The sequence below is a fragment of the Enoplosus armatus genome, chromosome 13, assembly GCF_043641665.1.
Source record: "Enoplosus armatus isolate fEnoArm2 chromosome 13, fEnoArm2.hap1, whole genome shotgun sequence".
Lineage (NCBI taxonomy): Eukaryota > Metazoa > Chordata > Actinopteri > Centrarchiformes > Enoplosidae > Enoplosus > Enoplosus armatus.
Genome location: NC_092192.1, coordinates 21,811,943 through 21,837,479, shown reverse-complemented (window position 1 = coordinate 21,837,479; position 25,537 = coordinate 21,811,943). Strand labels below are relative to the sequence as shown.

The 25,537-nt window shown below is 44.7% G+C and overlaps 3 protein-coding genes across 4 annotated transcripts; 2 read left to right on the top strand and 1 right to left on the bottom strand.

Annotated features, from left to right (window-relative positions):
- Positions 1 to 580: 580 nt before the first annotated feature.
- Positions 581 to 3,965, top strand: h3f3c (H3 histone, family 3C). Its single transcript, XM_070917427.1, has 4 exons — positions 581 to 711; positions 1,888 to 2,031; positions 2,235 to 2,388; positions 2,508 to 3,965. The coding sequence occupies exons 2-4, from the start codon at positions 1,904 to 1,906 to the stop codon at positions 2,634 to 2,636; spliced, it is 411 nt and encodes a 136-aa protein (XP_070773528.1). The 5' UTR covers positions 581 to 711; positions 1,888 to 1,903; the 3' UTR covers positions 2,637 to 3,965.
- Positions 3,966 to 7,761: 3,796 nt separating this feature from the next.
- Positions 7,762 to 9,972, bottom strand: crx (cone-rod homeobox). 2 transcript variants are annotated; one of them, XM_070917265.1, is made up of 3 exons: positions 9,837 to 9,972; positions 8,675 to 8,826; positions 7,762 to 8,400 (listed from the first exon to the last, which is right to left on the bottom strand). In XM_070917265.1, exons 1-3 carry the CDS (start codon positions 9,970 to 9,972, stop codon positions 7,762 to 7,764), a joined length of 927 nt encoding a protein of 308 aa, XP_070773366.1. The 2 variants fall into 2 exon arrangements, with proteins under 2 accessions (XP_070773366.1, XP_070773367.1); XM_070917266.1 differs by having other exon boundaries at positions 9,876 to 9,972.
- Positions 9,973 to 17,480: 7,508 nt separating this feature from the next.
- Positions 17,481 to 25,212, top strand: kptn (kaptin (actin binding protein)). The gene is made up of 12 exons (XM_070917426.1): positions 17,481 to 17,770; positions 19,366 to 19,448; positions 19,548 to 19,632; positions 19,724 to 19,778; positions 20,148 to 20,226; positions 20,946 to 21,019; positions 21,223 to 21,329; positions 22,618 to 22,716; positions 22,906 to 22,969; positions 23,088 to 23,223; positions 23,900 to 24,073; positions 24,861 to 25,212. Exons 1-12 carry the CDS (start codon positions 17,566 to 17,568, stop codon positions 25,002 to 25,004), a joined length of 1,305 nt encoding a protein of 434 aa, XP_070773527.1. The 5' UTR covers positions 17,481 to 17,565; the 3' UTR covers positions 25,005 to 25,212.
- Positions 25,213 to 25,537: the final 325 nt, after the last annotated feature.

The window sequence follows — 25,537 nt, the reverse complement described above, 5'->3', positions numbered from 1 at the left end:
TGCAGAATGGCCCATTTCAGAATAACATACTATATTAATGTATTATAATTATTGATGCATTAATGCACGTTTCCCTCTAACGTTGCAGCTGGTGAAGGTAATTCTATCTATAACTATACATCATAATTGACTTAGTATATTTTGTATTAATCATCTGAATCAGCAAAGTAACTCGTAACTGAAGAAATGGTTAAAAGAAATGGAGTGGGAGGAAAAGAGGTGTGTGTGTGTGTGTGTAATTGTACTTGAGTAGCTAAATGTACTTTTGTTATTTACCACCACTATTCAAAATACATTGTATTGTCATCATCTCTTGAATTTCTTTTAATGTATTTGGCTCTTTTTTTAAATTAACTATTCATTTTTGACCTTGCTCCTTATTATTGTCTATTGTTTTTCTAGAGCACGTGCTCATAACATAAAACACTTACACAATAAACGTTACTTTTATTATTATTATTATTATTATTATTACGGTATTTTAGTCGACGCCAACAACGTTAGGAACAAAAAGTTCCAGTTGAGGAAATGAAGTTACAATGTTTACAAATGTTGGCAGTTGCATTGTGGGAGACAGATGATTGACACGGCCGCCATTTTGCTCCTGCTCGCTCTGCTTCCATTGTGTGAGAGATAGTAAATATCTGACACTGCCAGACAACCACAACACACTTGTATCCGTGCGAAGAAAAAGCGTTAAATTCACCCTCGGTAAGTTCCATTTTTGTCACAAATGTTTAACCATAGAACATTGGTCGCCGTTTTGTGAAGGAAATGAGACAGATAAAGTTGTTTTTGTGTTGAAATAGCGTGTTATTTCGACGCTGTAGAGAGGGGGAAAAGCAGCTGCCCCGATGCCCAGGCAGAGGGAAAAACGGCTCAGTTCTTCCACTGCCGAAATATCTGCTCCACTTTCATACGCGATTTCTCCTTCGCCGTTTCGCTCAAATATACCGTCCCTTCGCACGCCTTGACGCTTATTTGATAGCCACACTTGTCTCCTACGTTTTGTTGGTAGTCTTGTGTGCACACGTTGTTTGTTTTTGAGGAAAAAATGTCAGTTTACAGTCCCGCTCATTGCCTTTACACTGGTAGATTGATTTGGGTCTGCGGCCATAATCTTGCGGTATGAGGCGGGGTTTGGACGGCTCGTCCCGCCCTAAAACCCTGCAGACTACAACCCCATTGGTCATAAACTGCGACATAGACATGGCGGATTGGTCTGTTTCGTAATAATGTCCGGTTTAGTATTGTGATTGGTGTAGTCGGTAGACCGCAGCGTCTGGATTGGCTCGGCACGGTGTGTCTGCTGCGGCCAAACCGAAGGAAAAGTTTTCCCAGGCGGCGCGATATGACTGAACATGAAAGACTTGAAAATAACATGAGACTTTACTGACCCTTCTGCAGATGTTTGGGTACTTCCAGGAGCAAATAGTGACTATAAACAGCAAACAAAATCCACAAAACTCTGCATTTAATATCATGCAAAACCAAAACGTATATACGGAGCTAGCTGACACTCACGTTTTAATTATTTAACTGAAAGTATTGTAATTGATGTATTCAGTTCTTCTTTTGACCTCTGATGATACATCTGATAATCTTTTTACAGCTTTTTTGTCAGTTCCAGGCCTCCAAATATATAAGCATTCGCAAAATATTTTGCACTAAGTTATTATTGTGTTATACATTTTGACTGATCGGTCACCAGGCTGTGAGCTTAGAAGGAACATTTGTCCGGAGTGCCTATGATAATACTGACAATGAAATGCAACAAAGATGTGGAGAGGGTGAACACAACAGCAGCCTTAAAACATGCTGAGGTCAGAGAGGAAAAGTACGAACTGAAGTATGAACAATCTCTTATGCTTTCGATATTCCCTGCAGGTGACACTTCGTCGTAATGGCTCGTACCAAGCAGACCGCCCGTAAGTCCACTGGAGGAAAGGCTCCTCGTAAGCAGCTGGCCACCAAGGCTGCCCGCAAGAGCGCCCCCTCGACCGGTGGTGTCAAGAAGCCCCATCGTTACAGGTAACGCACTTGGATTTCCCCACACAGCCATGTCTTTGACGTCATAACGTCATTGAAATCATCTACATCAAGATGAGATGGTCAAATAAATCCAACTTTCACTGCTCACACAGGAAGCATCTTTTTTTTAAAGTGACAAAGAGGCATTTTTTTTTCCAACATTGAGATGGTGTTCTGAGCTAGAGCATGGCTGTGTGTTTCAGGCCTGGTACCGTGGCTTTGAGAGAGATCCGTAGGTACCAGAAGTCCACTGAGCTGCTGATCCGTAAGCTGCCCTTCCAGCGCCTGGTGAGGGAGATTGCTCAGGACTTCAAGACTGACCTGCGTTTCCAGAGCGCTGCCATCGGAGCCCTGCAGGTGTGTGTGTGTGTGTGTGTGTGTGTGTGCACAAAATATATGTCAATAGAGCTACATCAGTATGACTTTCGAACTCTAAAACTGACACACTTCTGTTTCTGTTTGTCCGCTCCCCGCAGGAGGCCAGTGAGGCGTACCTGGTGGGTCTGTTCGAGGACACTAACCTGTGCGCCATCCATGCCAAGCGTGTCACCATCATGCCCAAAGACATCCAGCTGGCACGCCGCATCCGCGGAGAGCGCGCTTAGACGGCCTCCCTAATGTTTCTCCTCTGTCCTGTTTTTCTTTACCTGAACCTGCCCTTGCTCCTTCTTTCTACCCCACCCACCCAGCTCCACCCAACCCTGTCACCCTCCCTCCCCCACCTGCCCACCTTCTCAGTAGACTTTAGAGTAATCCTGATTATGAAGAGATAGAAATATGTTGAAGTCTGGTCTCTCATAGGTTTTTTGTCTTCACCAAATGTTTTTAGGGTACCTTTTTCGTGCATGCAAAAGGTTTTTGCAGATCAGACTTACATGTGCACACATACTCAAACATGCGTCACGGGGTTTGGGCTGCGCCTCAAAGCATGAAGCCCACCCTCGAGCTCACCTGGATTCTTCCAGGGTGGGAGGCCAGCCGGTGTGGTTTGTGTGGCAAACAGAGCCGAAGCAGAGGGACGTCGCTGAGGGGCTAGTCTGCTTAAGGGGAGCTGCAACTTCCACAGCAGGGTGCTATTAAAACTAGTCCTGAGGCCTCTGCCCCCTCTGAACACCCTCCTCCCCTCCCGCCTAGTCCGTCCCTCTACACCCCGGCTCCCCCAGCTGCAGCCCGATGGCTCGCTGTACCTTTTCAAACCACCTCCTTCACCTCTGTGATGTGCACTGGGAGGGGATGGCAGTCTGTTTGTCTGCTTGTGTGGATGTGTGAGCTCTGATCTTTCAAACCACTTGTACTCAACAAACAAGAATCTTTTGGTTGCTTAAGAGTATTGATTATCGTTGTGGATATGGTGTCTATTTTTTGTATGCATATAATTCATCGATGACCATCTCTTCTTTTTACCACTTCCAAAATCATCAAATTAAGAGGAAAAAAAAGCAATTAATATTGTCAACATGGCTCTCAGTTGTTTTCCTTTTTTTTTTTTTTTTACAGTGATCTGATTCGCTATAGAAAATCAGGAAGGGCTTCTCTGTTTTCCAAGGCAACTTCTATTCTAATGGCAGCCACACGGGGGCGATGGTTTACCGTCTCCTCAATTGTTCACTGTAGATCAGTCATCACACATAATGCTTCTGTCTCTCTAACTTTATCTCCACATAGACTTTAGACTTGTCACAACAGTATGAGTTGACATTATAGTGAAAGTTACGCTCTGCATGTTTAGGGTCTGTGTGTCTCCCGCACTCTTCTGTAGATCTGAACATATAATCTGTCCCTTTCTCAAAATTTGTGATACACAATATAACCTCATATTTGTTTTCTTTTATATTTTTCTTATTCCTCGAGATTTTCAGACGTATAAATAAACTGATATTTGTATTTTCCAAATTTCTCATATTATGGTGGTAATAAATAGGTGTGTAAACTAATGGATGCTAGTCGGTGTGATTTATTATTTACAGCATTTCATTGAGGCACTGATATACTGGCTATAGAGACTTCTTAAATCAGCATCTTTATGCGTATGGCAGCCATTCCAGCACAAGCACACCTCATTCTGCTTAGGTACTGATGAGGTTATCAGCTGAACCAAATCTCATCTAACGAGGAAACGTATAAAAACCACTGCTGTGGTCGTCACTCTCCTCACTTGGCATGGCAAAAGAAGGGCCAGCATTACCTCACAAGGAACTGGAATCAAAAAAGAACTATTGACCCCACCGAAAGAGTTGAAAAGAAGTTTTTGAGTGAAGGAAAGGAAGGGTTCAATCCTGGTTTTAGTGGCAGAAGGACACAGTGAGCGTCAGGTTGCTTCCATCCCTTTGTTCACAAGAACGAAGTCGAGCAGCAGACATTGGGGACAACAAAGCTGCAGACTGGCAGAGGGCGACTTCTCCAATGAGAACGTTTTGGAATGTCACTCCAGCCATCAAACTGAACAGAGCTACTTGAATCTTTGCACCAGGAGTGGCACAAAGTCACCCGACAGCAATGGTTTAAAAATATTAGGGTTATTTCACCAATTGATATCTGAATTTTCTTCTCTTCCTAAGTTAAAACATTACTATCATGTTTGAAAATGAATATGAACTTAAATGCTTTTAATTAGATTAAATTAAGAAATTTTAGTTGATAGAATAATACAAAAATGTTCATTTCACTCAAACACGTACCTTACATAAACAGTAAAACCACAGAAACTGATCATTTTGCAGTGGTGTCTAATTTAGTTTTTTTTCCCCAGAGCTGAGTAAAAGAAACACAAGGCAATATATGAAGAGTTTTAAAAAGAGTTGGACAAAGATAAAAACAGGTTTGATTACAATGTTGTTCTTCAACACACAGGAAGCCAGTGTAAAGACCTGAGAGCTGGACTGATGCGATCCACTCTCTTTGTAGTATTTTTGTACATTGCAGTATAGGTACTTTTACTTTACTCCTTCCGCCACCAACTGCAAAAGAAAAGTCAGAATCATTAAAGGTTGATGCCACATTGTTATGTGCTGCTAAAAGATGACGGGAAAACATCAAGAGGACGAGTCAGGAGCTAATTCCACGGGCACTAGTTTTATAATAATAATAATGTTATAATTGATATACATTGTAATTTTGCAATTTAGCCTGATATATCACTTTTTGAATACGCTATTTGGAAAAACAGAACCATTTTCTCCAAGAGGAACACTGATGTGTGGACACTGGAGGAGGAGGAGTGTCACCGATGAAGACCAGGTTCACATTTGAGCACATTTAGTCCGTTATTGCTGATCAGCTGATAGACAAATGACCCGGTAATCAACAGCCACTTCATAGGTCAGTTCTGCTTGTTTTGTTCCAAGTTCATTTGATGTTACGTGTGAATTTCCCCTAACCGTGAAACACTTCAGTGCTTCATCGCTTCCTGTGTAGGTGGAGATGTGACCACACCTGGTGCTAAATCTCATTTGGGTAAACAGGCCAAATATAAAGCATGAGTCTGTGAACTGTAACTACTTCTTTCAGCCAACGTTTGGACTTTTCCAACACAAGGTCTCACAAGGTTTTTTTTTTGTTTGTTTTCCCGCGTTCACCTTCCTCAAGGTCTGCCCGGGTTGCTGCCCCTGCCCCTCCCCCCCCCCCCCTCCCCCCATCACATCTGCTCCTCCCTGGGATTACGGCACAAATGTCTGTCTGAAACTCTCAGTGCTGAAGGGGGAAGATTACAAATGCACTGCACCCTCCAGGAGAGGTTAACCAATCAGGGTGCGCCGGCGCAGGGATTAACCAATCCCACCACGGAGAGGGAGGGCGGAGGGATTAAAACGAGCGCAGAGTGGGATTAGGTCAGTGTTGAGTGCAGAGAAATGCTCTGAAATGTCTCTCGCTACCCGTTGGCTTCTCTCAGTGCAGCACATCTGAATTTATTATCGAAATGTGACACTTTGACGTGGTTTGAGGACAGATATGATTTGCACAGCGACAAAAGTCCCACGTCAGGAGTGACACTTTGTCAAGCCTTTTAAATGGATTCAGCTGACATGACGCATGGATCACTGGCACACATTTAATCAGATCCTAAACAACAATACCTCAAGACCGTAGGTTAGATTTATTGAATGCTCTGAAATGACAAACCTTCAATCCAATTAAGCTTTAAAAAGATGCGTCACAGAAATCAATGGGGGGGGGGGGGTGGGGTCAAACTTCTTTTTTGTTTTGTTAAGTAACAGAGAATCAAGCCCCTCTAACCGCCTACACACACTCCCACAACAACACACACTGCCATAAAATATTTTCACGTATTTGATGTCGTAGTTAAGTTTGCGTGGCAGTAATCAGGTCATGTGGGGATTACCAAGTTGTCAGAGGAGTTGGGGAGATTGGTGGAGTGGTGGGGGTGGGGTTGGAAAAAAAAAAAGGAGGGGGGGGGGGGGGGGGGGGGGCTGAGCTGATAGAATAGATAGATATCTGAGAGCCAGAACAATTCATGAAAACAGCTGTAGTAAAAAAAGAAAAAAGGCTTTATTAAACTGCACTGATGTCGGTGATTGGGGATGTTTCGGAACGCGGGTCGTTTCTGGGAGCGCAGAGGACGAGAGGGTCGTCTCTCAGGCGTAAGGCCGCCTGAGAGACGACAGGCAGAGGTAGAGAAAATAGATACTGCAGAGTTGGTGAGAGGTGGAGTAAGGAAAGGTGGACCGAGATAGAAAAGACAGGAAAAGGAAGGGGAGGAAGAGCAGGCTGAGGTGAGTGAGATGGGGAGGAGATGGAGAGAGAGAGAGAGAGAGAGAGAGAGAGACAGAGGGGGATAGGGCAATAATCCTAACTAATTCACTTAGGGCATTGCTGAAGGGAGGCTAAGAGGATTGGGACACTCCCAGAATCAGATAAGCTAAAATAACCAAGATGGACCAGCGCAGGCCATGCAGGCCATATTACATGACATGACGGGGGTCCAGACCTGACCCCCCCCCCCCGCCCCACCCTCCCCGCCCCCTCCGCTTTACACCCACACTGCGTCCAGTTCCCTAACGAGCTCTAAACCTGCAAACACAAAGTATCATTCATTTCAAAGCACAGAATGTCAATGACTATCAGGGCACAGACGTGTAAAGAATAGATCACTTTAATATGTCACAAGACTAAAACAGAAGAATCTAACGTTTCCATCAAACAGGTTGGGGTGATAATACTAAAGGCTAAACACTGTAATATGCAACACACAAAAAAAACAAAAAAAAAACCTTCTAAACCAAACTACATGTTTAAATGTAGCATAAAATAATAATAAATAGCTTAAAATAATGAAACCCTGAAGGAGGAAGTGTTCTATAGGACTTCAGAGCTCCTTCCTGTCAAAGCGGCTCTCTTTTCACTCTATGACAACGCAAGTTTAAAACAAAATGAAACATGTGTAGTGTGTGTGTGTGTGTGTGTGTGTGTGCGTCATGTCGAAGTGTGCGACTCCAGTGTTTCCCTACAAACTCTTTCAAGGCGTCTGCTCTCTGGTTTAGCGTGGTATGAAGGAGGCGACAGATATGATGTGCGGTCAGGCAGCACTGATGACAGTCACCGCTCCCTCCGGCTCCAGGGTCGCTCACACCCAAAGCATTTCTACAGAGGTCACCTTTAGAAAAGAAATCTTACAAACAACAAGCTGAAAATCAAAGACCTCGAGTCCTCTGGCTGAGCTGCCTCACACTATCTCACACGGCACGTTGACGCACTCACTCTTTTTCTCGCTTTCTAGAGGACCTGGAACTTCCAGGAGTTTTGGTCCTTGTGGTCCAGGCAGTCCATTGTGGTGAAGCCCAGTTTCCAGGCCTGCTGGTCCTTGTAGTCCAGGCAGTCAACAGAGGTGAAGCCCAGGGAGGAGGCAGTGCTGTAACCCTGCGAGGACAGCGATGCCGGGGACTGGCTTAGTGAGCCCCCCATCGAGGGCACAGTGATGGGGCTGAGGGCGCCCACGGTGCCCGACAGCTGCGAGTGCATGGGGGACAGGTAGGCGCTGCAGTCCAGGCCGGTGAAGTAGGAGGTGGTGCTGGCGTAGCCCTGGGTGTAGGCCGACGGCTGGCCGTAGCTCATTGGGTAAGGGGAGGGCCGCTGCATGCAGGGGGCCGAGGAGGAGGCCAGGGGGTCGGGCAGGGGCGAGATGGCTGGGCTCCAGATGGACACGGCAGTGTTTCCAGTGCTGGAGCTCGGGGCCAGGCTGGGGCCGGACTGGGCAGAGGAGGGGCTGTACGACCCAGACGGGTTAGGGACGGGGTCGGGGGCGCTGGGTTCCTGCACCGGAGAGGCCTTCTTTTTGGGAGGGCGGGGCTTGGACTGGCCACTGCTCTGCTGCTGCTGCTGGCGACACTTGGCACGACGGTTTTTAAACCAAACCTGGAGAAAAGAAACAAAGAAGCAGACGCAACATGTTAACACAGGAACATGGCGACTGCGTCTTGAGCTGTGACTAACTCAGCTGAGGAAGGACGAGCGTGACTTATGTTACTAAGTGATACCATCGAGGAATGTGCAGGAGACAGCGGAGGTGATGTGCGGCTGCACTAAAAGCGTGTCTCCTTTAAAGCCCTCAAGATGTCTCGTCTCACTCTGAGTAAACCGCGCTGAGCAGCGAGGCCTCCATCTTGGCCGTGGCCTACTTCTGCAGTACCTGCACACGTGACTCGGGCAGGTTGATCTTGAGGGCCACCTCCTCCCTCATGAAGATGTCTGGGTAGCGGGTCTTGGAGAACAGCGCCTCCAGGATGTCCAGCTGCGTCCGGGTGAAGGTGGTGCGCTCGCGACGCTGCTTCCGGGGAGTGGCTGCAAACCCAAGAGACACAGAGGAGAGAGAGAGGGGGGGGGGGGGGGGGGGGGGTTATGGTACTGGCAGCAGTTGAGAGATGTCATGAATTATGAGCACGGCTCAGACTCTTGTTTTAAAGGGGACATGCCGGCCGTTTCAGGGATTATTTTGGCAGGTTTGTTGTTGCCTCAGCTATGTGCGTGTGACTGTGACAGCAAGTAAAAAACGTGGAAACCTCACATTGCATTGTGACCCCTGTAACCAATACGCAGACAAACGTGTGTCCGCTCATTATATCAAATTATCAGAACAGGGAGAACTTTTGAGAGTTTCAGTTTTCCCAGAAAAGAAGACAACCACCCATCCCACTGAATCTATCTGCCCTCCATGTTGCACAGCCAAACCTGTGTCACACACACATATATATATATATATATAACATGCAGTGTGGAATTATAGATGCACCGTCACGGTAATTTAACACAACAAGTGTCTCCATCTCCTGTCAGTCTTTGACAGAGACAGACTTGAGACAACTTTTGAGAGCTCTGAGGAAAAAGTGAGAAACATAAAATAAAATAAAATAAAATAAAAAAAAATATATATATATGTCAAATCTTGTCTGATTATTATTTGCGTGTCAGATTTCAGTGTGTGTGCTCGTTAACAAATGTGCTGATGCGGTGTACCCGACAGCAGAGAGCAGGTAGAAATGAAAATATTAACATTCCGTTAAATCACCGATCTCTCCTGAACCCTTAAAGATGAATGTGAGATTCATTTGTCTATTTCTATACTCCAGTGTGGGAATAATAATGTTATACTTCATTTCACCGTTTAATCATTATTATACAAGCTTTTTTTTTTTTTTTTTAAATCTCTTTTAAATGATTTTCATCCCGGAACGATGCGTAAAGACGCGGGAGGCTCCCGCGTCTTTACGCATCGTTCCTGTTGGAATGCTCAGCCTACTCTTACTGACTAGAACAAGAGGAGGCAGCTCTACGTAAAAGTAAAACAACAAAACAGTTTGGGGTTTTTTTAAAATGTAGCAGTTTATACTTACATGGATAAGCGACGGTTGTGTGCAGCACATCCATCCCGGGGCCGGGCAAATTTAACCCGTTCATGGTGTAATGGGGTTGCTTTATGTAGGACATCATCCTTGCAGCAGGCTTTTAAGTCCTGTCGCGGACTTGTGTGTCGGACACGCGACGCGACAGCCGAGGGGCCCCTCAGAGCGCAGCGGGGGCAACGAGTCGGTGCGTCGGGTCCAAACCCGCTGCTGAGGAAAGAAGCGGCACCGGCGCCGGAGTTCACCAGAGAGAGAGAGAGAGAGAGAGAGAGAAAAAAAAAGACAAAAAAAAAAAGAAAAAAGAAGTGTTTTTCTGTTTGTTTTGTTGTCTACCTGCAGTTTCAGCCGCTTTGACTGTCTGTCAGCTGAGCGGAGCACACTGCAGCGCGCCGAGCGTCCGAGTCCGCCTCCACACAGCTCACCAAGTCACCGCACAGGTGAAGGAGTGGGCCCCCGGGTGCCTCTGCGCCTTGGCGAGGTCGCTCCACTGACTTTCTTTACCCGGGCACACGCTGCTAATTAGAGGGAGCAAGTGGCCCCGGCAAACCCCTCCCACTGCGCGCGCACGCGTACGCGCACACCGGGTCCAAGTAAGTATCCACAAGCAACAGGCTGCATAATAAGCCAAAAGTTGATTCTCATAAGTTGCAAATGATTTGCAGAGGAAGTGGTTCAAGTAGAAATCTATATCAAACATATGACGTGTATGTTGATTTTCCATCTGCATGTCTGCCATCCTTTAAACAGATGTTGTATCATTATTTTCTGACCCTAACCCTAAATGTGACCCTTTCTTATGTGAACGAAAACAAAAAGCAGAATTTCTATGTCAGAAAGGATAATGTTCCTTTCAGCTCTCGTTACGTCATCCCCTCCGTCCTTTCCCTTTTCCCCTCCTGATGATCAATTAACCTGCTGGGCTTCTGCTGCACTTCATACATTCACACATAATTGACAGATTACATTTATCTCCAAAACACAGCTGCATACACACATGCTGCCTTCACACACACACACACACACACACACACACACACAGATGCACAAAACCGACAAAGCTCATTTGATTTATCATAATATGCTTTATCTGAAAAGTAAGTATCTTATCTCCAGATAAAGGGAGGAAAGACTGAGCAATCCGTTCAGTGGTGGAGCAGGAGAGGAGGCTGGAGGGAACTGCAGCCCGCGCAAAGGGGGATGCGGACGGGTCGGTGTGTAGACTTGGGGTGGGGGGTGGGGGGGGGAGAAAGAAGGCAAGAAAACAGCCAAAGATAGAGAATGTGATGACGGGAGGAGCCGAGGGTGGAGGGAGGAAGGAGAGAGAACGACGTGGACAGAGGATTCAGAGCGAGGAGACAGCTGGGGCACCTGATGGAAACCTGCAAATAGACACATCACTTTTATACAGAAGTTGAAAAAAACGTGGGACTCCCGGAGTCTACGGACTACAAATGTTTCATCAGTATTTGAATTTTTTTTAAACGATGACCGCTTTAGTTGATTCAAAATACATTTTCTTTACTTTTTTTTTGTTGGCATTTCTTGTTGAGTTTAATTCAAAAAAAATGACACCATTTAGGACAAATCTGTGAAATTGAAATATTGTAGAATTATTATCATGAGGCATTGCGATCACTGGCCAAAATGTGGGATTTAAAAAAAAAAATCCTGCTAAGTGCGATCTTTTTTTTTTTTTTGTGACTTATTTTTATCTGATAAAAAAAAAAAAAAAAAAAAAAAAGATCATATATGTTATGCGTCCAGAGGATGTTGATGATGGTGATGCAATCTTCACCCAATAGTGGAACAGCTTGTCCTGCAGCTGCAACAGCAAATAGGGAAGTAGGGAAAAGGACTGAGCTGGTATAATCCCTGCCCGACTGCCCTCCCCCCTAAAGCTGCACTCACTGAGGCACATTCACACTGGTGCAAGCAAGCGCTTTCATTTTAAGTTTGTGTTCAACACACTGTGCGCCTGGAATCTCCATGAGAGAGGGCAGGTAGATGGAGGTCCGGCTGGCGGAAGGGGAGCAGGTATACGCAGAGGGGAGGGGAGGGGCGGCGAGAGGGATGGAGGAGAAGCAGGTGAAGGGGCAGAGGGTGGGAGAAGCTCCAGTTCTCGTCCCCACTGACACACTGCTGCAGTTAATCCAGATTAGAGTGTCTAAAACAGGTCGGCTAAATCTGCAGGCCAGCCAGCAATACAGAGGCTGCTGTCAGCCCCAATCACTCACCCGGCACACACACACACACACACACACACACACACACACACACACTGTAATAATCTCCTCTGTGCAAACCAGGTGCCACCAGCAGCTCAGCACCGACCACCCCCCCCCCCCCCCCCCCCCCCCCCCAGTCCAGTTAGGACTCATTCCAACTGGAGCTCCATACTGTCACACTGAACACACACACACACACACACACACACACACAAAAGTCCATCACACCACCAAGCACTATATTCAACGCTCAGTTACGCTGTGGTCTCAGAATCCCCTTTCACACCCCTCTGGTTTGCGAGACAGTCCACATGTGACTCCGGTCCACTCTGAGCTCCAGACCCATGACCTGGCACCTTCACCGCGCTGAGTCACCATAAAGCCCAATATGACCTGCAGATTTAACATGTCCTGGTTCAATGAGCCGGACCCTATGAGGGAGGGCACGCAAGGAGAGTAAAAGGGGCCAGAGGGAGAGCAGTGTGGAGGAGCATGCATGTTGGAGGAGCCAAAAAGAATGACGTGGGGGGGGGGGGGGGGAGCATTTCTGAGAGCGGGTGGAGTTCTTCATTGGTTCTTTGGTGGTGAAATAATGCAGCACAAAGGCTGCACCATAATGAACGTGTGAATTTGCTGGTCTCGGTGCAAACTGTCGGCCTCGCACGTGTCGACGACAAGTTCATGGGTACAGAAAGACCGGCACGCAAGAATAACATGAATGAAGAAAACAGCATTTCTCAACATCGAGTGCAGCAGGGGCTGTTATCGCTCGTAAAACACGCTTCATGCTGTAACCTGCTACAACTGTGTAAAGTGTCAACGGATGGCACATCACATATAGCACAGTGAAGGTTGAACCGGGTCATATTGATAGAAGAATCTTGCATCTTTGTTGTCCATGGTGTAGTGATTGATTGAAACGAACAAGCCGTGTCGTGTTGATGGGAATATTTGCTTTTGTTGCCTGTGTTTTCTTTCTTTTTTTTTTTGAAGGTTTTGTGAGGGTTAGAGCATTTTTGGCTAGCGGCTTTCAGTTTGGGCCTGTGTGTGTGTGTGTGTGTGTGTATGTGTGTGTGTGTGTGAGAGTTTTGAAAATGTAACTTCTGAATGGGCAAATATGTTTAAGCCAATGAGAAAAGCTGTATTGAAAGAGGCCGCTTGTTGATAGTGATGTTTTTCACGGTCAATACATAATGAGTGACAAAGTGTTGATCCTGAGTATGAGAGAGAAAGAAATCACCCTTTTTCCCCCCCACTGCAAATGTTTGAATTGAGCACATATGAACACCTTGTATGTAGAATTGAATTTAGACTCTGTTCCTCGTAAGATATCACATAACTTCAATGGCCATGTTTAAAACAGAGTGAAAGGTTATTGTGATAAGACTGTCGCACTGACATCAATATTTGGATGAGCAATTAAAAAAACAACAACAAAAAAAACCCCTGAAATGAGCAGAAAACAGAGATCCAACGTGTAGGATTGAAAGTAAAAAGAGAGAAGCAGCACTTGCTGTTTGGTTGTCTCTCCAAACAGATTCAACTACAGATCTGGGAGTGATTTTAACGCTAAGTTCTATTTGTCACGGTTGTAAAAAACCTACCTACAAATTGTATAAGAAAATTACAGTAAGTAAAAGTACTTTTTTACTTTTTATTTTTTTTACAATTGGTAAGACACATTTCTCTTTTTTACTATACTTGCCTCACACCTTCATGCCTCTTCGCGTGTCTGTCTATTTGTCTGTGCTACTTTTAACTGCTTTATATACAGTTAGGAAATACGACAAGAGCCCCCAACCCAGATACTGCTTTATTTTTTTTTTTATAAGGGGTCACAAGCTAAAACATATTGGAAACAACATTGGAAATCTGGACCTACTTCACCTGTTCATATACTACCTCACTATTTATTCTTAAATGTTTCAGTGCAATACATATATAGTCATACACAACAGTGCAATACATACATATATATATATATATATACACATATACATTGTTATAGTATATTTTTTTACTTTATTTTTCACTTAAATACTGTAAATGTGTATATATTTTGGACATACTTTTAGCTCTAAATTATGCTACTTTCTACTCTTGAATAGGAGCACCGGTACTGTACAATTTCCCCCCCGGGAATCAATAAAGTATTTCTGATTCTGATTCTGACATCTAAACATATATATTTTATAAGATCATCATCGTTTCTTTGTGTAAAAAATACAATATTTCCCTCTGACTCTGTAGTACAGTAGTGGTATAAAATGGAAATACTCCCCAAAATTGTAGTTAAGAACAGTACTTGAGTAAATGTACTCAGTTACTTTCCAGCCCTGGCGAATCTCCTAGGCCTATCTTTTGAACGTGGCCTTTGGATTGGGGCAGCACTCCCCTAACTTTGTCTTGTTCCTGTTGGTTTTTATTGTTATTGTTTTATGTTATTTGATCAAACAGTTGACTCATTGTCACTGTTCATTCTTTGCAGTAATGCTGTTTTGAATCCTGCGCTGTGAAGCGTTGCATCTCTGCGTGAAGCCAAACAAATGAAGTCCTTGCTATTGTCATTATCAGTGAGGGGAATGTCTCAATAAAGCTTCTAACTGATACCTGAAGCACAATGATCCTGATGCACCTGATTCCCATTTCATATGAAATTACAGCCACAATAAAAAACTTCTTATGCAAGGTACGTCCATGCTGTGTGTGTGTGTGTGTGTGTGTGTGTGTGTAATGAGTCAGGAGTTGCAGTGTGAGGTGAGGTGTGTCAGTGTGGAGGATGAGTGATTACAGTGGACAGTAATCCTGCAGATGGATTAGCAGGCGGTATTAGGAGATGTGGGGGTGTAGCACACCTCCACCTCTGAACTGTCACAATATGGAGCAGCAGCTCGCAGGGCCTCACCTCCGTCTGCTTCAGCCTTGGCAAAACACACACACACACCACACACACACACACACACACTGGACATAGTAACACACTCTGCGGGGCGGTTAGACAACAAGAGCGACGGCCACCGACCTGATGAACGTGTCATCAAGCCTGCAGAAATCCAGGAAGTGTCTTTTCTTTTTGAGTTCATTTACTTGGTTTTAATGTTTGCTTAATGTTTTCAAGCCAGTGGTTGAATTTAAAACACAAAAATCACCTTGCTTTCACCCATGCTTTCACTTCATTTCACTGCCCCATACTTAAATGCGACGGTGACTCTCCAGCCTTCTCAGTACAACCTATCGGGATGCCAGTTATCCACATTCCTACATTGTGACTACGGCTTTGCAACATGTTCCACAGTGAACCGTGTCGTTGATACATTTTCTCCTTATTGAAAATGGTGATACGTGACAAGGACTCAGACAGGAATTACAAACCTTATGCAACGATCTTCTCCGTCCCTAAATAATCCTTAGGGATTCAGATGTTTATATTTATTAGCCCCCGTGTCTACTGTCTTTTTCAGGTTTTCTGAGCGTGAGGTCAGTTGTAATCACCTCAGAGGTCACAGAATGTCAGCAGACGGTAATGCATCCCATGTGCAAAATTGATGCTGCAGTGAAATATACCGAGTACACTACAGTTAAGTGTAGGTCCCATTCTTGGCTTTGCATTGGTAAATTGATTAAATCAAAAATTCAAAGGCGTTACAGCTGAGCTCTTCAATATATGATAAATTTTTTGACAGGAGAGACCCTTTTTTTTCCCAGAGAGCTCGGTCTGGCTTCCTCACAGGGTTCTTTTGTGTGTTTGTTTGTTCGGGCACCTCAGGCAGCTAATTCCATTAAAGGTTAGTGGCGACAGATGAGACGGGAACAAAACTCTGTCGCAGTCATCTGTGATTCTAAATCATGTATGTTACACGCAATCTTTGTCTTCCAGTGATCTCCCGGTGAATTGTCACCGGCGTTGGCGAGGATGAGGATGTGAGGAAACAAAAGGTTTCCTCAGATTCACCGAAGCAGAGCAGGGAAAAGAGCTGGCTGGCGAGGCGGGCAGTAGGTTAAGTTTAGGCCGAGCCAAGATGCAGCTCATCCCGGGTTTGGCGATACGCTGCCTGGGAGTGCAAGTTTCACCCAAAACCCCCTGTGGCACTATTTTTCTTCTTTACTTGGGTAAAGAAGAGGAAGCCAAACAGACGAGAAGAAAGCAGTGCTGTTGAAAAGTGAAATAAAAATGTGATTCTTTTTCAGGTCCGGTCACCTGCTTCCCTGAAGAGGCTTGGACTGTGTCCTTCTCGAGGACACCACAACATGTCTCAGTTAAAGATGAATTGTTTTTTTTTTTTTTTTTTTAAAGTAGATTGTATGTAAATTTGCTTTTCATCAATATAAATCCAGCAGCCTTTTTGCTCGGGCTGCAGCTTAGCCTCTCTATCTTTGGGCCGACCTGCGTCTTGTCAGGAGTACAGCTGACCAGCAGGAGGGCAAAGTACAGCTCACCCCCCACCACCCCCAGAGTCCCTCCAACAACTTGATGAGCGAGTTTCCACTGACATCTGCTGGACAAACACCATTCACTGCCTGTAATGAGACTGGCTGGGCCACAGATGTGCTGAACAGGCAGCCCCAATGAAAGCATTTGCTTTTCTAATCATATTCCTTTATGTACATAAAGTGTGTCTATGGTTTGGTGAGTTTATAATGACTCTTAACACACACAATGGTTCGTTTGCATTCATTTAAATGCGTACAATAATTTTAACACCTACAGTGTTGTAGTTTCGTAGAGTTTATCTGCACTCTCATGTTTGACTATCTGAAAGGTTTGCTGTGGTATCTGTTAAGTATGGAATTCAATAATAATACTAATAATGTTCTTTATTTGGATAAACCCAGAGTGGGTCATAAATGTCTCCCTGTAAATGAGGTGCACGGAAGAAGAGAATAAGTGAGCAGAGATAGATGCAACCAGGAAATAAGAGGAGATCATTAGCAACAGGTTATCTATGACAAACCAGGGTGCGTTTAATGACAATCAGTCCGCATGGAGCAACGTTTCAGCGACAGAATGACGTCAAAAGCCATGCAAACAAAAGCACAAGAAATAAGTATCAGTAAAAGAAACCGGAAACCAACGTGATGATCTATGAGATACATTTCTTAATTCGAACGCACTTTCGTCAGGAATAGCCTTATTTTCCGTCAATGAGCACTAGAGGCTATACATCCAACAGACTTGAACGCAGCTCCACCCAAACCAGGATGTTTTGCTTCACGAGTTTGGTCAACCGGATACTTTGAGTTTGTGTCTTCAAAATAAATCAGAATTCGTAATACAATCTAATTCTGCTGTTCGTCGTTGCGAGTGTTAGCTTTATTTTGAAATAAATTAGCCGGAAATGACATTTCTCATTTGAGCTAACTTGACGCTAGAGCAACAGAGCCGCCAGAAAACAACCATGAACGGTCGGAATTCCTGACATTTCTGCTCAAATTAGAGAGTTCGGCCACGTCCTTTCATGATGCTCCGGGAGTCCTATCCCTTCGCGGAAGACAGTTTCAGCCGCTTCCCGTCGCAGAGTAACATTTACGGGCTGTGTCAGGCCGGGGAGCAGGAGCTGCTAGCGGCCACCCTCAAAGGGAAGGTGGTGTGCTTCAGGTACCAGGAGCTGCAGCAGAAAATCCGACCTGTGGCCAAAGAGGTTCAGTTCACCTACATACCAGGTACTCAGCGGAACACCTGAAGACAGTCTAACAAACAACATGGAGGTCCATTAGCTCTCGATGAAAATCCTCATCAGAGCAGGAGGAGTTCTCTACAAACTGACTGTGGAGTCAAACACACACACACATTCACTGGCCCTCCAGGAATATAATAGTGGTTTTCGTTCTACATTTATATTATTTTGTAACTTCTATCAAATGGAATGCATCGTTTGCAAAACACATTGTTTGTTCATGTGCAGGGATGTGATAGTAAGAACATAAATCAATATTATGTGCAATACATATACAGTGGTATAATGTAATCAAGTACATGTACTCAAGTACTGTACTGAAGTACAAATTTGAGGTACTTTCACTTCACTTGAGTATTTCCATTCAATGCCACTTCATAGTTTGACTCCACGTTTCAGAGGGAATTATTGTACTTTTCACTCAACTGCATTTATCTGACAGATGACGTTACTACTTACTTTGCTGATTAATATTTTACTTACGGAACATAGGATGAGCTTCTAAAAATGATTAAACCACCCCACAGTATATAAAATAGTTAAAATAAGCTTCACAGTAGTGCATCAGTAATCAGTTCAAGGCCAATCATTTAGTATATCATAGCATCACACTTTTACTTAAGATATTTTGCTAATAATATTTGCATTTCTACTTAAGTAAAGGATCCACTGCACATATACCAGTGCAGGTAAACAAGTAAACATTCCTTAACTTCCCAAGGACATAAGGAAAAAAAAGTATAACATATGATGGACAGTAGGATTATAAACAAAAGGAAATACACAAGTGAATTATAATGAGTTTGGCTGTCCAGCCAAAAGTACTATGATTACTAGAATCAAATCTACCGATCATTACAGCGGTTGTAATAGTATAATATGATATAATATATGATATAATAGTATAGTAATAATGAGGAAACATCCAGCGTTCATAAAGGCTGCGTTTAGTGTTCATACTGTGTCAAAAGCGTGACATTTTTCACAATTCGTGGGTTTTTTTCCGGATGTGCTGAACAGTGACGGCTCCTGTCCTGAACTCCCGTCCTCCTCTCTGGTCCTAAACTGTGGCGTGCCAAAATACAAAACTACTCCACGTAATGAAAAGTGAACGTGAAGCTCACCAATTCACGAGGAGCCAATTTCCAAACTTCCTCCCTCATAGATTACAGCTCCACATGCAGTAGCTTCTTCTTCAGTTAAAAAGACAGAGAGATGATGTGTGTTCAACTCTGCAGCCAGGTATCCAGGTGCTGGGATAGTGGACTTACTTGAAACTGATTATGTTTACTGAAACAATTACTTAATGACTTATTACGTAATCATTATTGCACAATGTTATTTTACCTTTATCCACTGATTTTGGACTGCTGTCATCATTCTTCAGCAGTCTTTTAATGAAATGCTAGAATGAAAGATGGCAAATAAAAAAAGCCATGGCCCAATCGGTATTTGAAAGTATACTAATTTATACTATTATATAATGTAGTCCAGAGACTTGTGCTGCAGCTGTGTCGTCTTCCACATGTGTCGGTTGTTGGTTGTTGGCTGCAAAGACTTGATCCTGTCTTCTTGATCTAGTTGATGCAGAGATTGTCTCCATCGATGCCTTCAACAAGTCTCCACCCAAAAGAGGCCTGGTGGTGGGCATCACATTCGTAAAGGTACTTTCACATTTCAGGGTCACAAGTCGCAGCATGTGTATAGTTTACTAGTATGAGGGTCGTATAGAAGCGTTGTTAATTCTGGCTGAACTCCCGCAGGACTCTGGTGACAAAGCCACACCGTTCCTGAATATCTACTGTGACTACGAGCCTGGCTCAGAGTTCAACCTGGAGTCTATTGCACGTGAGTGAAGCAGTGTCCTGATGTGTGTGTGTGTGTGTCTCGCGCCAGCAGAGGTTTGTCATGCTGATGTCCTGTGTGTGTCTCTGAACAGAGAGTTGCCTGAACCTGGAGCTGCAGTTCACGCCCTTCCAGCTGTACCACACTGAGTAAGTTTGCTTACTCACTCGACGGACCAATGAGCGCACGGGTGCAGAGGCATTCAGCAGCTAACTCCGGGGGGTTCGCCCTGGCTTTTCAGTCTCACGGAGATAGCTCGCCCGAGTTCACAATGAGTTCAGTTGCCACGGTAACCACCGCTGCAACGAGCAGGTTTTGTTCAGTATTGCGGATCCAAACTTCCGAGAGAGCCAACTCCTGACCAATCAGCTGCGACTTCACTGTAAACTTTTGGTCAGACTTCATACAGGCGCCCCTGAATGTTTGAGTGTCTTTTAGCGTCACCCGCGGCCGCCATGTTGTCTGTCAGCAGCTTCCGTGCAGGATGATAAATGTCAGCAACCTTCTCTCTCTGTCAGCGTGCAGTGTGACGACGGAGGCAGAGAGACAGTGTTCCTGCTCAGCGGTCATGACCAGAGGATCCACCTGTACAAGGAGGTCAGAGCAGACGGTGCTTGAAACTTGTAGATTTAATCCGTTCTTCTTCTCTATGTATAAATGTATGCATGTCAATTAATGCGCGTCTATGTGTGTATATGTTCTCAGGAGTAGGTGTATTTATTTTTGAACACCTTCAGTACCCCTTTTCAAAAGTAGATCATTTAATGACTTTACATAACTTAAAGATATTGTTATATTATGTCCTTTAATTGCGTGTATTTATGACATTTGTCCCCCTTGTGTGTCTGCGGAGATTTGACACATGAACAATCTATAGAATAACATTAATCCTACATTTCTTTAAGGTATTTTACAACTACATATACTGAAAGATCAGTACATTCGTATTGTCTTCTCTTTGTGTGTGTGCGATCGCATCACGTGGTCTTCTTCAGTTGATGGAGTTTGCCCAGTTGCCATGGAAATGCAGAGCACTCCTTGCCCACGTTGGCTTAAAAGTTGAGTTTCAAAGTTCCTCCTCGACCTCGGGAACAGCAGCCGACAACAACAAGATTCATTATTCATTATTCTGTCAAATAGAGGACTTGTGGAATAAAAGGGACGGAAGCTATAGGAGGCCTTTTTTTTTGCCTTAGCAAGAGAGACGAAACAGGACGGAAATGAGTTTAGTGTATCTGTAGGAGACGTTTACTTTGATTCAGCATGCAACCTCCGCATCAAAGCATCATTCAGCCTGGCTCTCCTGTCTCCAACAGAACGCCTCCCTCCACCAGTTTGAAGAGCAGCCAGTGGAGAGACTCTTCCCTGAACTGCAACAACTGCCCAGCAAGTCAGTCCCTCTGTCTCCGTGGGCTTTGTGTCTGCTACTGTTTGAGTGTGTGCGGTGTGGAAGCTCACTCAGAAAACACTCTCTGTCTGTGTCAGAGAAATACAAATACTGTACGTCAACACGTCGGCTGTATGTATGTGTGATCCACATGTGTCTAATGCTTGTGCCCCCCCCCCCCCCTCCCCCCCGCCCCCGTTGTGCAGTGTGCTGTGGTTGGATGTGTTGGGTGTACCCGGTGGCCGGCGACTCTCTGCGTTTGGCTGCCAGAACAGCTGCGTTGGACTGGCTCTGGTCAACCAGACAGGCCCAGGTGAGGGAGACCGAACACAGACTAATGGACCGTCTGATGACTCCTTTTCACACAGTCCCCCCCCCCCCAAAAGTGAGATTGGGGAATACAGTGAAGTCCCCCTTTTCCTTCCTCCAGGGACGCTGAACACATCTGCGCCTTTGGCCAGACTCCTGTGTTGCTTTTGTTTACGTGGGCAGCATGCATATACCTTTAAGGCACCGCACACAGGCGCTGTCACTTCCTGCGGCTGATTAGACCTCTGCTAAGGTTGAAGGTGGGGGCGACATGGGGTCACTGGACTACTAACAAGATGAAGGTGTGATTTTTCCCTATGCAAACAAAACAACAGGAGAGTCATAGAAATCACACCCTCCTTCACTCATTGACTAATAACATTAACGATGGGGGGGGGGGGGGGGGGGGGGGCACTGTCGTGGTGGATGAGTGTGTAACATGAACCCCGGATTTCTACTGTTGTGGCTAAAGATAAGATGGTTGTAAAGCCCTGTCTGTTCCTGTATCGTATTGCACTGTTTTGGAATCTGATAGCCCTTTTAAAGCATTTCTTTTACTCACGACCAAACCTCCTGCACCGTACCCCCGCCCAGCACAGCCCCTTGCACTTGTCTGAGCACCGCGAGTCAACATGCACCAACACCAGGACCCTAAAACTGAAGCAGCTAAATGGAATTCAGCCATCATTCCTTTTTTATCATTAAATGTATTATTTGCACCTATATCACGGCTGTGAATGTTGTACTCGTAAAATGTGACGCATCGAATCGTGGGACTGCTAGCAGAAACACTACCGGTTTCATTGCATTGTGGGAATTTTGGAGGGCAGTACATAGGGAGCGATTTCAGACAAAGTCAGCCAAAAGAATTCCCATCACCCGCTTGGGTTTATGGTGGCTGTGCAGGGACTTTACTAATAGTATGTGAAGAAGTAATTACGTTACATGCAACATTGCGGTTAAAGTTACTGTGTATCGCTGAGATGCCTCCATTAGATCAGGATCACAACAGGGCCTCATCTGTGCACTCATCAGCGCACTATTGCATCTGTGCTGTATGAGTTTTTCCACATATAGTAAATAGTAGTGCGACAGAGTGGAGAAATAAATGAGATCTGGTCCTAAATTTCCTCTGATTTTCAAAATATGTATCTTTTATATAGTTTCCATCGTGGTTTCGTATGAAATGGCTACAAGAGGCAGTGATGATGAATATACTGTAGGACGGTGTGTGTTTTAAAGATAGTGTGTGTGTGTGTGTGTGTGTGTGTGTGTGTGTGTGTTCTTATCAGAGGTTTTGCAGAGCTGGCGGTTCCAGTTTGACAGTCCAATTTCTACAGTGCTGCTGTTCCCTCTGAGCTGCCAAACTGAGCCCAGTGGAGAGGAAAGAAGTATGTTACTGCTCTGTTGTAGTTTCACACCTTAACATAATACATGTGTCCCCGTCTGTCTCTTCTTCAGTTTGCTCTTTCTGGATATGCAGTGGAACTTGTGTCTGGCCATCGCTGTGGACGCGCTTGCTAAAGGATTTTCAAGGTTTTTTTTGACTGACTGTCTGTTGTGTGTGTTTTCCTCTTCAGGTGTGGACATGGAAAGCTACAACCTTCTGGTAACCAGCACTATAGAGATGGCAGTTGTTTACAGGTCAGGATCAGATAACATTATAAAGATATCGCTTGCACTGTCACTCAGATTTCATCTCTGTGGCTGAGTTGGGAGCAGTGTGTTATGTGTGTGTGTGTGTGTGTGTGTGTTTTCTCAGAGATGTCCAGGAGGTAGGCTTGTCTCGCCCCGTGTGCCTCTCAGAGAGCGACCAGTGGGACGCAGTGCTTTGTGCTCTGGTCATCGACCTGGATTTTGACGGGCAGAAGGAGGTGCTGTTGGGAACGTATGGGCAGGTCGGAGCTCCTCTTCGCTGATGGACTTATTTACACATATTACACGTTAAAAGGACAAAGCTGGTGATATTCTAGATTTTTATATTGTCAATAAAGCCCATGAAGTTACTTTTCTTCTTCAACAAACAGCTGTGTGGTTCTCGGCTCCAAGTCCAGTGGACATAAAGTTTTATTGGCACCTGGTCACTGTAGTTTTTAACAAACAGGAGGAAATAGTGCATTTGTTGGGGACTATTTTCAGCGGCGGATTAATCCACATTTGGTGCTCTAATGAGTATTTACAGCAGCAGGACGGTGTGTGTGGGGATTGAGTTCAAATAAACTGCAGTGTGTGTGTTCATGCTAATGACGGAACATGTCACCCAGTGCAACAGTGTGGTTCACTGGTGTGTTTTTAATGGCACAGATCAGGCTTTGATACACACTTGTCAGTAGGTTTCATTCATTGTTTTTTTTTTTTTTTGTCTTTTCATGGGATTTGTTGACAATAAGAAAAATATAGAACATCGCGGGCTGACCTTTGAAGTAACACGACAGATACAATAGGCCCAGAGCGATTGAATATGCTAGAACAAGACATAACAGGAGAGGTTTGTTGTTCCTCTTCAGGCGTCTGATTAGAATGACCGACTGCTGTGGTGACGATGACAGTGTTATCTGCCTTTCTGCCACGCAGGAACTTCTATGCTACAAATTCCAGCCGGCAGGGAGAGGACGAGATGGACAGTTTCAGCTGCAGTGGAGGCGGAGCTTCAAGAGTCCTTTGCTGTCCGTCATCTACTTGGACTTGACCGGGGACGGTTTGAGGGAGCTGGCTGTCCTCACGCTAAAGGGACTGCATATCTTACAGGTACTGTGCGTGGCAGACAGTTACAGTGATCTGTGATCCTAATCAAAGCTGCATTGTAGCTTCCCGTCAGCTTCCCTGCTGTTATCTCTGCATATATATATATATATATATATATATATATATATATATATATATATATATATATTTGTCAACACAAAAAGCATGCTCGCAAACTGAGAAAAGGTATTATTTGCAAAGGAGAGGTGAATTGAAACAAACATCTTAGTCAGGAGTTGCTGACCTCTACTGGCCACCAGGAGAAATTGCAGCAGAATTGATGTTACAGGCCCCTTGCCTCTCCTCTGTCCCTTGACCTGTGGTGGCCTGTAATTGTCAATAACAACCCAGTTTCACATAAGAACCATGTACGCACGAGAACTAAAAGAGACCCAACGCAAATGTCCAATGAAGACATGATGGCCTCATGCTTCAATAAAATGCTTTTCGTTTGCTTTTCCTCCAGTAAGTTGAGGTTTTTCAGCCGTTACGTGGTCAGCCTCCGTAGCATCGCTCTCCATCGCTGAGCAGCTGAAGTTGGCCAACAAATATATATATATATATATATATATATATATATCTGCTATTGAACAATAAATATTTCACTTCATGCACCATTTCAGCTTTGTCGCCCTCATGCATCCAATACCAGCTCAGCACAATCCCCGTAAAGCAAAGCCCAGCGCTGATGTTTTGTCTGCATAAATCTGTCTTATATACTTAAATACTAGTAAATGTCGTTTTTTTTTTTTTTTAATGCTGTGCTATTTTGTCCCCCGTCCTTTTTCAGCATACTCTCACCCGCACTGCCGATTTGGTCCTCGAGCGGCTCGCCCAGAGGGTGTCAGCGCTGACCGCCGGCTCCGAGCTGGCCTCAGCCAAAGCTCGAGACGCCGAGGAGAGGGGCGCTCCGGCCAAGAAAGAGGAGCGCTGAGTCCCAGTGGTTCAGACCCAAAGTGTTTGCTCATGTACAGTGTGTAACGTGAAGGGTTTTCCCCGAACACTTCATTTTAGTCTTAAAATCAGTCAGTAACCCTTCTGTGGCGGGGAGCTGAATGGGGGTCAAAGGACCTGATCGTGCTGTAGATAGTGTACAGTGTAATTTGCAGAAAAATAAACGACACATTTGGGTGTGGACACTGTCCGTGTTGTTGGGTATTTATTGCCTGTATTGTTTCTGCGTCCTTCCTCCGTGTAATTCCCCTGACCTCATGTTGACTTTCAGAACGTTTGAAGTCAAGGCTCACTTCTTCCTAATGCGAGCCTCCTTCCTTTGTTTGTTTTTTTATTCCACCTTGTGTCTCAGCGCAGTGACACCTGTTACTGGAGAATTCCAGAAACAAGTGGAGCTGCACTGGGAACAGGTGCACCTGTTTTTATTTTTTATGTTAGAAAGATAAATATAGTGAACTAGATGTTAAAACTGAACATGAGATCAGGGGGCTTAACAGACATGCCCCCCCCCCC